Source organism: Pelophylax lessonae (assembly GCF_965119305.1).
Source record: "Pelophylax lessonae genome assembly, chromosome: 1".
In the NCBI taxonomy this organism is placed as follows: domain Eukaryota; kingdom Metazoa; phylum Chordata; class Amphibia; order Anura; family Ranidae; genus Pelophylax; species Pelophylax lessonae.
In genome coordinates, this window is record NC_138768.1 from 851,793,957 (window position 1) to 851,807,885 (window position 13,929).

General features: G+C 43.5%; 1 protein-coding gene across 1 annotated transcript in view; it reads right to left on the reverse strand.

Moving 5' to 3' along the window:
- ZNF638 (zinc finger protein 638) overlaps nt 1-13,929 on the reverse strand; it is a 273,992-nt gene that overhangs the window by 32,528 nt on the left and 227,535 nt on the right. Inside the window, exons 11-16 of the mRNA XM_082250361.1 lie at nt 12,419-12,511; nt 10,772-10,824; nt 10,547-10,675; nt 8,635-8,766; nt 6,070-6,111; nt 1,935-2,072 (exon numbers count right to left, since the gene is read on the reverse strand). Coding sequence (XP_082106487.1) covers nt 1,935-2,072; nt 6,070-6,111; nt 8,635-8,766; nt 10,547-10,675; nt 10,772-10,824; nt 12,419-12,511 — 587 coding nt within the window. The remainder of the gene's footprint in view (nt 1-1,934; nt 2,073-6,069; nt 6,112-8,634; nt 8,767-10,546; nt 10,676-10,771; nt 10,825-12,418; nt 12,512-13,929) is intronic.

Here is a 13,929-nt window from a genome sequence, read left to right on the forward strand (position 1 = left end):
ACGCTGTAGTTTTTCCCCGGCGCAGACTGCCAGTATCTGAGAAGATCTGCTGCATCAATTTCAAGCGTGAGTCGATACTATTGCCTTGTATACTTGCTCTCTACTTGTCACACTAAGGATCTTTTATTTTTCCCTTTACACCCAGATGGGATCTTTCTGGTCCTGTGGGACCACCAACAGGCAGGTTTGAGAATTACTTAGTTCCTGTTATCTGGCTTATACACTTCTGTGTGTCCCAGGGTAAGTGTGACCCCTAGTGTCCAGACCGACACATTACATGAGCATTTAACAAAAGGATATACAAATGGCATTTTTATAGTATTTATGACTAATTCACAACTACCTCATTCAGCATTTTATAGTGGCAATTGTAACCACTAACTTTGTATACATACCCAGTTTTTTTACTTCACTTTAAACACCATATATTTAATAACTTTTTTCTATTTTTTATTTATTTATTTATTGGATTTATTATCTATTCATTTACAAGATTAATTATAATTGTCACATTTTGCACTATTTTGTATGCACTAAGCACTTTTTCCTCTTTTACTCACATCGTTGCACATGTGGTAGGTAGCGCCGATTTCCAACCCTTCACCCCCACATTACATTCCTGCCCCTAAGCTTCTTAGAGGTCGGTTGGTGGCTGCAACCTTTTATATTTTCACTGCCTGGCTGTTCTTATTCATAGCGCTGGTTCTACACCCCCCATTTACACAGCTGATAGTCCTACTGAATAGACTGTTAGAATTTGTATTATGGCAAGAAAAAAGCAGCTAAGTACAGGAAAACGAGTGGCCATCATTACTTTAAGAAATGAAGGTCAGTCAGTCCGAAAAATTGGGAAAACTTTGAAAGTGTCCCCAAGTGCAGTCACAAAAACCATCAAGCGCTACAAAGAAACTGGCTCACATGCGGACCGCCCCAGGAAAGGAAGATCAAGAGTCACCTCTGCTGCGGAGGATAAGATCATCAGAGTCACCAGCCTCAGAAATCGCAGGTTAACAGCAGCTCAGATTAGAGACCAGGTCAATGGCACACAGAGTTCTAGCAGCAGACACCTCCTCTCTAGAACAACTGTTAAGAGGAGACTGTGTGAATCAGGCCTTCATGGTAGAATATCTGCTAGGAAACCACTGCTAAAGAAAGGCAACAAGCAGAAGAGACTTGTTTGGGCTAAAGAACACAAGGAATGGACATTACACCAGTGGAAATCTGTGCTTTGGTCTGAGGAGTCCAAATTTGAGATCTTTGGCTCCAACCACCGTGTCTTTGTGCAATGTAGAAAAGGTGAACGGATGAACTCTACATGCCTGGTTCCCACCGTGAAGCATGGAGGAGGAGGTGTGATGGTGTGGGGGTGCTTTGCTGGTGACACTGTTGGGGATTTATTCATAATTGAAGGCATACTGAACCAGCATGGCTACCACAGCATCTTGCAGCGGCATGCTATTCCTTCCGGTTTGCGTTTAGCTGGGCCATCATTTATTTTTCAACAGGACAATGATCCCAAACACACCTCCAGGCTGTGAAAGGGCTATTTGACCAAGAAGGAGAGTGATGGGGAGCTGCGCCAGATGACCTGGCCTCCACAGTCACCGGACCTGAACCCAATCCAGATGGTTTGGGTTGAGCTGGACCGCAGAGTGAAGCCAACAAGTGCTAAGCATCTCTGAGAACTCCAAGACTGTTGGAAGACCATTTCAGGTGACTACCTCTTGAAGTGTGACTCTACAATTTTCATAGTCATGAAAATAAAGAAAACTCTTTGAATGAGAAGGTGTGTCCAAACGTTTGGTCTGTACTGTATATACACACATTATATACATATAAATGACAGGAATTTGAGGTCTTGCTGAAAAAATCTGCTTATATAGAGATACAAATGATGCATTACAGCCAAAGGGGATATTTGAAGTAATACTCACTTTTCTCCTATTACTGATCATTATATAATGCTCCACTTTTCCAAACCGAAGCCCGATACGAGTTAGCTCAAACTCTTCTATTTCCCCTTCAGGCAGATTTGAGAGATGCACAAACCTTTCGTAGATTGTTGGTGTGATCTGAAGTAAATTACAGGATTACAAAAAGAACAGTGAAGCTTCACATTCAAACTACAGGTACAGTAGACAACCTCTTAAAAGTGCATTTCCACCTTTGCAGCTAAACTGGGACAACCCGGACTTTATACTTGTTTAATGTGTTCCAATTACCATAGCATAACTTTAAAAATTGCAGCTTTTTATTTGCAAAAAAAAAAAAAAAACCCAAACTACTTAGGTTGCCCATACATAGTTCAGCTTTCTTTATTCAGCCAACCAGCTGAATGAAAAAACTGAACGATTCTACCATCTACAGATTTGAGGTGGATAGGAATCCTCCCCACTCTGTCGTATTCTGAACAGCAAGACTCTTGTCAGAATACACTGATCAGCACTGCAGCTGATTGGGTGCATGCACTGATTGAGCAAAAATTTACCAATAATCCCCTTTCATGAGAAGTCGATTGATAGATCGGCTACTCATTAACAGGAATGGCAGCACATGGGTTAAAATTCAGCCGGTTCTTGAATTTCGATCCATGTATGGTCGTTCACGTTAAAGCGGTTGTAAACCCAAAATCGCGAACAAAAAAAAAAAAAAATAAAACTGCAAGACAAAGGCATAATGAGCAGGTATGCATCGCATACTAGAACGAAGGCCCGGCACGGACCCCCGGACATTGCTGCGGGCGCTGCCATGATCCCTCGCTGTCTCTTCCGGGTTCGGCGGCTCCGGCGCTGTGATTGGCCGGAGCCGCGATGACGCACGGGAGGGATTTTGCGGCAAGCTCCCGGCAAGCAAAACTGAAGGTCCCCCCGGACCTTCAGAGCGCATGCGCCGCTCGCGTGAGCGGCTGCATGCACTGCAAATATCTCCTAAACCGTGCCGGTTTAGGAGATATTAATTGTACCTACAGGTAAGTCTTATTATAGGCTTACCTGTAGGTAAAAGTGTAAAAAAGAGTGATACTACCGCTTTAAGAAGCAGCCAATTAACATCTCATGAACCGGCTATAAAATATTGAGGGGACTGGAGAATTAGGTTAGTTACATTTAACCCTTTGTCTGCACTGTGCTGCCAAATCTCATCAGTGAACTAGGTTTCTGTCCTAACAGTGTTAAAACATCTCAAGACCTATGGGGTACATTATATATTAATGCATGTTAAACAAAAATAAAGGCCTAAATCTGGCCCCCAATTGCTATTCTACATTGCAATTCTGAGCAACTTCAAGTTTTACATATAGACCTGCTCCAAAGAAAACTAGAAAGGCAAGAAAGAAATCTTAGAAAAGGTAAGGTTTTTTGTAAAAGTGAAAATATAAAAACACTTTTGGGAAAAAAAAAAAAAAGGATTTTTGACTTACCGTAAAATCCATTTCTCTGATGTTCATTGAGGGACACAGCTCCTGATATTCTTGACTATTGGGTTATACTGCCCCCTACAGGAGTAGGACACTAGGAGGGAAAAAAAAAGTCTGGCTACTCCTATGGGCAGTCCCAGGGGGTATACTCCCTCTCTCTGCTATAGGTACTCCGTTTTGTTACAAACCGTGTCAGAAGAATTACAACTCCACAGAGGGGTGGGTGCTGTGTCCATCAATGAACATCAGAGAAATGGATTTTACAGTAAGTCAAAAATCCCATTTTCTCTTTCATTCATTGACTGACACAGCTCCTGATCATCTTAACCTTTGGGAAGTAGTCCCAAAGAAGTGTTAAACATGAGGGGTGGGAATAGCAAAAAATAAATTCCCAAAGGCTAACTATAGCCAACCAGGTAAACAGGAGCTAAACCAAATCTGGAGCTCACCTGAAAAAATACACCCTCAAAAGAGGACCAGGTCCTCAAAACGGCAGCCTGCAAAACCTTGCAGCCAAAAGGAAGCATCTGCAGATGCCAACGCATCCACTTTATAGAACTTTGAGAGAGTGTGCACCGACGACCTGGTGGCCGCCTTGCAAACCTATCACTGACGCCCGATGACGGAAGACCGATGAGGCACTGAGCACCCGAGTAGAGTACGCCTTGACAGGGAAAGGAGGAACCTGAGCCTTGATGGAATAGGCCTGAATCATAGTCTGTCTGATCAATCTAGAAATGGTCGCTGAGGAAGCAAACAACCCTTTCCAAGGCCCACCTGAAAGCACAAATGGTGAGTTTGACTTCCTAAAAGACTCCATAGCTGCCAGGTACACCCCAATTGCCTGGACGACATCCAAGGCATGCAAAACAATTTCCTACGGATGTTTTGGCCTGGGGCACAGGGAAGGCAACACAACGTCTTCATTCAAATGAAAATCAGAGTCAACCTTTGGAAGAAACGACAGCCAAGGATGAAGAACCACCTGATCTCTTGTGAACCACCAAGGTGAAGGACAGGATAACGCCGCCAATTTCGACAACCTGCGCAGAGATGATCACCACCAGAAGGCCACCTTCCGGGACAGCATAAGCCGGGGAATCTCCCGAAGATTCTCAAAAGGAGGCTTCTAAAGGACTGAGCACCAAATTGAGGTCCCAAGGCAGCAACCGAAAGCGCGCTGGAGAGGCCACGTGCCTAACTTCCTGAAAAAAGTATGCACCAGGGAGCGTGTGGCCAAGGGCCGTTGAAAGAAGATGGCTAAGGCCGACACCTGACCCTTGATAGTACTCAAAGCCAGTTTCTGCAAGTATGCACCAGGGAGCGTGTGGCCAAGGGCCGTTGAAAGAAGATGGCTAAGGCCGACCCCTGACCCTTGATAGTACTCAAAGCCAGTTTCTGCTCGACACCCCCCCCCCCCCCCCCGTTGAAGGTCAAGATCTGAGCCACCGAGAAAGAAATTTGGCGGCGGCCATGTACCATAGAGCTGTAAGAGGACCAGATGGTCCCTGGCCATCTCTATGACCCTCAGAGGCTGGGTGCAACGCAACATGTCGTCACTTCCGGCGCTGGCAGATGTAAAAATACTGCCTTTTTCTGCTGGGAAGCTTGAGTTTTTTTTTTTTTTCTTCCCTTGATCTCAGGCTTTCCAGCCTAGAGAAGAGATCTACAGACTTCTAGATCCCAGATCTCTTCATAAAGAGGACCTGGCATGCCCTACTCCTATTACAAGGGAATTTTTACATTTTATACCTATTACAAGTAATCAAAAAAAAAATTTAAAAAAAGGGAAAAGTGTAAGGGTCCTTTCACACAGGCGCACCGCCCAACGGAGTCCGTTCTGCTCAGCAGGGGATCGATCCGCCGATCCCCGCTGAGCAGGCGGATGACAGCTCCGTCTCTGCTCTGTGTGCAAAGACTGAGCTATCAGATCCCCACTGTCCTCTATGGGGAGATCGGATGAGAACGGACCGCCTGTCCGTTCTCATCTGATCCAGTCCTCCAGACAGATGGAAAGTAGGGTTTCCATGCGTCCAGATTTCACGGACAGGATTGGATAGCAGCGGGAGTCAGTCTCCGCTGACACCCGCTGCCCCATAGGGATGCATGGAGCATCTGATCAGGTCCGCCTGAAAAACGTCAGGCAGATCAGATCACCCGCGTGAAAGGGGCCTACAAATAAAAAAACTTTAAATTAAAAAAATGCTAAGCGCCCCTGTCCAGAAATTGCTCCTGCATATGTAAACGATGTTCAAACCACACGAGGTATCGCCTCAAAAAAATTTAGAAAGTAGCCGGAGGTTTTAAGTACCGAAGTATTGCGTGTATATATATATATATATATATATATATATATATATATATATATATATATATATATATATATATATATATATACACACACATACACACATACACACATACACATACATATACACATATATACACATACACACACAATTAGGTTTGAGTAATTTTCTAGCAAAAAAGATGATTTTTACATGAAGGAGAGGAATGTAGGAATTGGCCCAGTATAGAAGTATTTATTTATTTAAGTATGCTACTTGAATTGAACACAACATAGTAGGGTGGGGGTGCAAATCTGACTGCAAAGGTGGAAAATAGTAAGAAATATATGTATAGTAATGGGTTACCTTGAATGAAGCTTGTTCAATGATATCAGCAAAAATTCGATTCTGTTGAGAAAAAAGAAAACACAAGTTTAAGTTATAGTATGGGGTGAGAATTCACATATACATAATGAGGATTCACTATGGAATAAAAAATTGGACTTTTGACTTACCGTCAAATCCATTTCTTTGTTGCTCGCTGACGGACACAGCTCCTCATCTTCTTAACCATTGGGTTTTACTGCCCCCTACAAGAGTAGGACACTAGGCAGAAAAAAAGTCTGGCTGCGCCTATGAGCAGTCCCAGGGAGTAGAATCCCTCTCTCTGCTATATGTTTTGTTACAAGCAGTACCAGAAAAATTACAACTCCACAGGGGTGGGTGCTGTGTCCGTCAATGAACATCAGAAAAATAGATTTTACTGAAAGTCAAAAATCCCATTTCTCTGATGTTCATTGACGAACACAGCACCCACCCCTGTGGAGTTGTAATTCTTCTGACGCTGATTGTAACAAAACCTATAGCAGAGAGGGAGTATACCCCCTGGGACTACCCATGGACGCAGCCTGTCATTTTTTTCTGCCTAGTGTCCTACTCCTGTAAGGGGCAGTAGAACCCAATGGTTAAGATCAGGAGCTGTGTGTCAATGAAGAGAAATGTCCCACCCTGCAGCCCACACATGACCAAGGGGGATGATAGAGATATCACTGACCTGATATGGCCACATGGGTTCAAATCTTAGCGCATACCTAGTTCAGACATAAGGAAGCAAAAGCCCTGCCAACATGGCTGCCTTCACACATTGTAGAACAAAGCATAGTACAGTGCCTTGAAAAAATATTCACACCCCTTGAAATTTTTTAAATGTTGTCATGTTATAACCAAACACAAATTTATTGGGATTTGAGGTGGAAGGAAAATGATAAATGGTTTTCAACATTTTTTACAAATAAATATGTGAAAGTGTGGTGTGCATTTGTATTCAGCCCCCCCGAGTCATTACTTTGTAGAATCACCTTTCACTGCAATTACAGCTGCAAGTCTTTTTGGGGATGTCTCTACCAGCTTTGCACATCTAGAGAGTGACATTTTTGCCCTTTCTCCTTTGCAAAATAGCCCAAAGCTCTGTCAGATTGGATGGAGAGCGTCTGAACAGCAATTTTCTAGTCTTGTCACAGAGTCTCAATTAGATTTAGGTCTGGATCTTGACTGGACCATTCTAGCACATGAATATGCTTTGAGCTTAACCATTCCATTGTATCTCTGGCTGTATGTTTTGGGTCGTTGTCCTGCTGGAAGGTGAATCTCCGCCCCAGTCACAAGTCTTTTGCAGACTAAGGTTTTCTTCTATGATTGCCCTGTATTTTGCTCCCTCCATCAACTTTCCAGCTTCCCTATCCCTGCTTAATAAAAGTATCCCCACAACATGATGTTGCCACCACGTTTCATGGTGGGGGATGGTGTGATCAGGGTGATGTGCAGTGTTTGTTTTCTGCCACACACAGCGTTTTGCTTTTAGGCCAAAAAGTTAAATTGTGGTCTCTTCTGACCAGAGCCCCTTCTTCTAAGTTTGCTGCGTTACCCCCCATGGCTTCTAGCAAACTGCAAACAGGACTTCTTATGGCTTTCTTTCAACAATGGTTTTCTTCTTGCCACTCTTCCATAAAGGACAGATTTGTGGAGCGCACGACTAATAGTTGTCCTGTGGACAGATTCTCTCACCCAAGCTGTGGATCTCTGCAGTTCCTCCAGAGTTACCATGGGCCTTTTGGCTGCTTCTCTGATGAATGCTCTCCTTGCCCGGCCTGTCAGTTTAGGTGGACGGCCATGTCTTGGTAGGTTTGCAGTTGTGCCATACTCTTCCATTTTCAGATGATGGATTGAACAGTGCTGAGAAGCTCAAAGCTTGGGATATTTTTTTTTTTTTTTTTTATAACCTAACCCTGCTTTAACCTTCTCCACAACTTTATGCTTGACCTGACTTATGTGTTCCTTGGCCTCCATGATGCTGTTTGTTCACTAAGGTTCTCTAATAAACCTCTGAGGGCGTCACAGAACAGCTGTATTTATCCTGAGATTAAGTTACACACAGGTGGACTCCATTTAGTAATTAGGTGACTTCTGAAGGCAATAGTTCCACTAGATTTTAGTTAGGGGTATTAAGAGTAAAGGGGGGGTGAATACAAATGCATGTCACACTTTTCACATATTTGTAAAAAAGTTTTGAAAACCATTTATCATTTTCTTTCCACTTCACAATTATGTGCCACTTTGTGTTGGTCCATCACATAAAATCCCAATACAATAAATTTACGTTTGTGGTTAACATGACAAAAATGTGGAAAATTTAAAGGGGGTATGAATACTTTTTCAAGGCACTGTGTCAGTAACGGGGGAAAAGTTCAGTGGCAGGGAGACTACTACAAGCATTGCTGGTGACTAGTCCTTAATCCTCTGCCCATCCTTTTGTTTATTTGTGGAGGGAGTTAGCCTAATTGAATTCCTCAAAGAACAAAATCAACTTAATTCTCAAGTTAGAACAAACCATACAAGTAGCGTTTAATCCATTCATTGGAAGTGCTTTCTCACCTCATCCTTTAAATTCTTGTATGCCGAAGCCATGGCAATGTTCAGTGTATTTCCAGAAAGGCAAGTTGGGAAAACATTGTAAAACTTCAGCATGGAGTCTAAAGAGTTTCTACTGGGCAACTCCAAATAAGCCTGCAAAACAAAAGAACAACGGACAATTAAACACACAGTCGGGCCCAGTTATTGGAACAAAATTGTTACACAGTGACCAAACTGTTCTTCATTCAGCATGAAAATTAAGAATCTTTATGGAATCTACTTTTATAAACAATTTTCTTGGCTTTTTATAAATGCAACTGGATAAAGGATCAACAGAAGCAAAAGGGAATCTTAATCTCCAAGGAGATTATAGAGCAGCCTCAATTTCTGTTGACTATTCCTGTAAACAGAAATGTCAGATGGAAAGTCCTCAAGTCACCTGTGAGCACAGTGCTGATTAACTGCTTGCTGTCCACATTACTCTTGGGTAGGGGGCAGAGGCGTCCACCTGTGATTCTTTACAGCACAAGCCGATCAGCAGGTTCCAGCCAATGGCTGACCACTAGGACCCGCTGATAGACTCCGTGATGGTAAACACCACTGAGCTCTGCATAGTGACAGGCAACCTTGTTTTTACATTCCTTACTAAGCAGAGAAAAAACAAGATCCCTTATTAAAATCAGCACAGTACACACATTAACCCTTTGATTGACCCAAATGTTAACCCCTTCCCAGCCAGTGTCAGTAGTAGTGTCTTCAGGTCCTTGGCACCAACATGTTAACTATAGGAAGCCAGCTGTGACTTCCTGCAGCCTCCAAAGACCTAAATTGCATCCCAGGAGGTTGAAGACGCTGAGGGAGGCTGGAACTTTTGTTTGCATTGCCTAAGTGATCTGAGCAGAAGAGGGAGCTGGTACCGGTCACAACTAGGTACCTGCTCCCTAAAAAAACACAACTAGCAGATACAATTGGGGAGGGGCCAATGACAATCAGTGGAACTTCTTGTAGTAAGTTCTGCTTCAACCAGGTTGCAACCTTCACACTGAATAGGCTGGCAGGGAAACCTATGACAAGCAGACCTTCACTGCCTTAAAGGAGTTGTAAAGTCTCATTCTGTGCATTAAGGTGAAAAACCTTTGGTGCTGCAGCTGTCCCCCCAGACCCCCCACCCCCTTATTCTTACCTGAACCTGATTGTTCCAGCGACAAGCATGAGCACAGCGTCTCCAGCCGCTGTCTCGGGTCCTCATTGAATAGATTGATAACAGCAGGAGCCATTGGCTGCTGTCAATCAAATCCAGTGACATGGGAGCAGGGGCCGCATCCCGCTGTCTGTGTCAATGGAATGCAGCTCTTTGTGGGGGCACCAGATAAAGAGGAGGGGCTAGGAGCGCCGCCGGGGAACCCCAGAAGAGGAGGATAAGGGCTGCCCTGTGAAAAAAAAAACCCTTGCACAAAGCAGGTACGTATACCTTTTCTTACCTTTACAATCACTAATGCCCCATACACACGTGCAGATTATCTGCAGACTTTTGTCTGCAGACTTACCAAAACCATATAATATGAGGTCAAACCTAAACACTTTCAATTTGTATGCAATCCGGCAGGCCCTTGCACTACATAGAAAAGGTAAGTCTGCAGACAAAAGTCTGCAGATAATCTGCACGTGTGTATGGGGCATAAGTCTTAAAAAATTACTGGTGTCAGTCATCTGCTGGCCATACACTTCAAAATTCACCTACATCTAGCAATCTGATAGAAAGTGATCTCGCAGAGCTTTCAGGTTTTTTCAACTCGTGTCCACAGGTTAAAGAATTTAAGTCTTTCCATTTTAATGCAAACCTAATCAAGTCTGAGGCTGTATATTCGGTTTTCCAAGTGTCTGGCCATATTAGGACATTGTTCATCAATTCACACTTCATTGTTAAACTCACCTTTCGATAATTGGGGATGACAAGGATGTCATTTACACCACCAAACGGCTTGGCCAGGTTGGATATTTCCTCCACAGTGTATTGTTTCTCAGGTAAATTCGACACAACAACAACACATTTCTCCGCTTCCTACAAAGCAGAAGTATTTACATGAACATACATAACAACCATAGTATTCCTCTATGCAGTGATCACACACAGGAAAAAAATGAAAACAGAACAGACCTTCAGTGGGGGATCAATGAGGCGGTGACATTTGATGAAGCCAGGGGGAACCTCTGAATGGAGAAAACAGCAACAGGTTACTCTATGCAAACAGTTTTTTTTTTTTTTTCCAGTTATTTGCAGAACTACTTTCTGGTGAAAATCTATACTGAGCATCCAGAACAGCACAAGATTCTCAGTACACCAAACACTTCAATAGCAGCACTGAATTTTACTGGACATATCACTTTTGTCTGATAAGTTTTACCAACTTACTGGACCAACCAAAGGTTTAAAGTAGAACTCTAGCCTCAACCCAACTAGTCTTAAAAATGTCACCACTCCCAACACCTATGTTGACTAACTTGTCACCCCTGCTTTGGTTTAGACATGTGATCCACTGCCCCATATAAGGCCGAAGACGCTGCAAGGAAGAGGAGGGGGCTGTGATGTGACAGTTCCCAGGAATTCCCAGCTGTTGTAGAGTGCGCGCTGCTCTTCCCTGCAGCCACAGAGGATCGTGTGACTGGACTGAAAATAGGTTGATATATAAATTATTTTTGCAAGGTTAGTCAGCATAGGTGGTTGGGAGGGGGGGGGGGGAAATGGGAGATTGGTAAAGGCAACAACGTTTAACCACTTAACCCCCGGAAGATTTTACCCCCTTCCTGACCAGGGCATATTTTGCAATTCGGCACTGCGTGACTTTAACGGACAATTGCGCGGTCGTGCGACGCTGTACCTAAACAAATTTGATGTTCTTTTTTTTCCCACAAAGAGAGCTTTCTTTTGGTATTTGATCACCTATGCGATTTTTTATCATGCGCTATAAACAAAAAAAGAGCGACAATTTTGCAAAAATAACAATATTTTTCAAATTTTTTTATATGAAATTCCCCAAAAAATTTTGTAAAAATCAAAATTTTTTAACATTTTAGGCCAATTTGTTTTATGCTTCCTGTTTGGTTTGTGCAAAAGTTATTGCGTTTACTAAGGGAAAGATTTTTGTTGTTTTTTAAACGAGTAATGGCGGCGATCTGCGATTTTTTTTGCGGGACTGCGACATTGCGGCAGACAGATTGGATCCTTGGGGTTACCAGTGACATTACTACAGTAATCAGTGCTATACATATGCACTGTTACTGTAAAAATGACACTGGCAGGGAAGGAGTTAACTTTATTTGAGAGGGAGGGGTTAAGTGTGTCCCCTAGGGGCTTGATTCTTAATGTGATTGGATGTGGCTACCGACATAGTAGAACCGTGTGATCTCCATTCTTACACAGGGGAGAATGACAGGCGGTTGTGTTTACATTAGCCGCCTGCCTTTCTCCCGCTCTAAACGGACGATCGTGAGTGCCCGGCGGACATCGGGTCCGCCGGGCACAAGCGTGGGGGGGGGGGTGTCTGAGCGAACGGGAGCACGCCTCCAGCGGCGCGCGCTCGCTCCCCAGAGCCTCACAGGCTAGCGACGTAGACCTACGTCGCTTTGCCTGTGAGGGGCTGACTGCCGACGTAAATCGTCGTTAGGCAGTCGGCAAGTGGTTAAGTTAGCTTAAGGCTGTCATTCTATATAAGCTTTTTTGCCTGTAGAAAACAATGTGCTGCAGAAGAAATACAAGCAAATTAACCTAGAAAACCAAAAAAGCAGGAAAAACTTTAACACCTACCAATATTATGCTTTTGCGGCTCTGGCTTTTTATCTTTCTTCTCTTTTTCCTCTTTGCGTGCTTTTTCCTCTTTTTGCTCCTTTGTAGGTGCAGCTGAAAAAAAAAAAAAAAAAAAGTCAAGAAATGGGAAGGCAACAGCAAAATACAGTTACATACACATTCTCTTCATCATCCATCTCTACCAAGCATCGGAAAACTTTGCAGACAGCATGTTATTTAGAGCCTCAGTTTCCATCGTATTCATGAATACTATATTAAATTGCCATTTTATATATTTTTAAGACAGGTCTCAGTAACAGCCTCTAGTGTTTCCGGGGAATACAAGAAATCCCCCTATTCCCTCTTAGAATCATTGATGGTTTTGGAAATAAGAGGCCTATATTTATAACATAACTGATACCAGTGCTTACACGCTGCTCCCACATTTGTTAAGCTATTCAACATAGTTCAACTGATGAAGGTTTATGATCTCTGCTCTGCACTCTCCAAATCTCCTGCAGCTTCTTGACCATTACACTAACAGTCTTCAGAAAACCAACCGGCTGACAGAGAAACAAAACTTGCCTTTACCAAAGCGACCGCCTCCACGCAAACAGGACAGAAAAAGGTACGTTAGGGGAAAGCTTAGTCGCAGGGAGACCATAAGCAATACTAGTCCCTTGTCCCCGGTTTGCTTTTTCTGGAAGGCAGCTTTCATAGTTCAGGTCCTGTGAGTATTCATTAACAAGTGTTCTTCTATCCATGCTTGTAACATTATACTTATTTTCAGTTGGGACTCTAAGTTTTTACATTAACAGACTTAATCAGGACTAGCGTTACATTCCTTAAGCACTTAAAGAGGAGTTCCACCCAAAAATGGAACTTCCGCTTTAAATACTGCTGACCCCCTGACATGCCACATTTGGCATCTAATTTTTTTTGATGGGGAGGAGCGGGTACTTAGATTTGACAAGTACCCGCTCCCACTTCTGCTCGGACCGACCTAGGCGGCTCCTCCTCCCTGCAATCCTCTGGGACACGTCACAGGTCCCAGAAGATTGCCCAGCCATTTACAACGAGCAGCCCGACTCGGGCATGCGCACCCGGCTGTGAAGCCGCAAGCGGTCACAGCCGGGTGCCCACACTAGAGATGCCTGCGCAGCCGAGAGCAGAGGCTTCGGGTGGCTGCATCGCTGGACTGTGGGACAGGTGAGTGTGTGTTTATTAAAAGTCAGCACCTACACTTTTTGTAGCTGCTGACTTAACACAAACATTTGTGGAACCCCGCTTTAAGGACCAGAAGATTTTGCCCCCTTAAAGACCAGACCATTTATTTATTTTTATTCGGTACTGCGTTATTTAAATGGACAACTGAGCGGTTGTGTAACGCTGTACCCAAATAAAATTGATGTCCTTTTTTCCCAAAAATTAGAGTTTTCTTTTGGTGGTGAAACAAACTAAGATAAAATTCCCAGTTCAATTTGCCAACCAGTCTGCTTACCAACCAAATTGGCCTGTCTAACAGTTTGCGT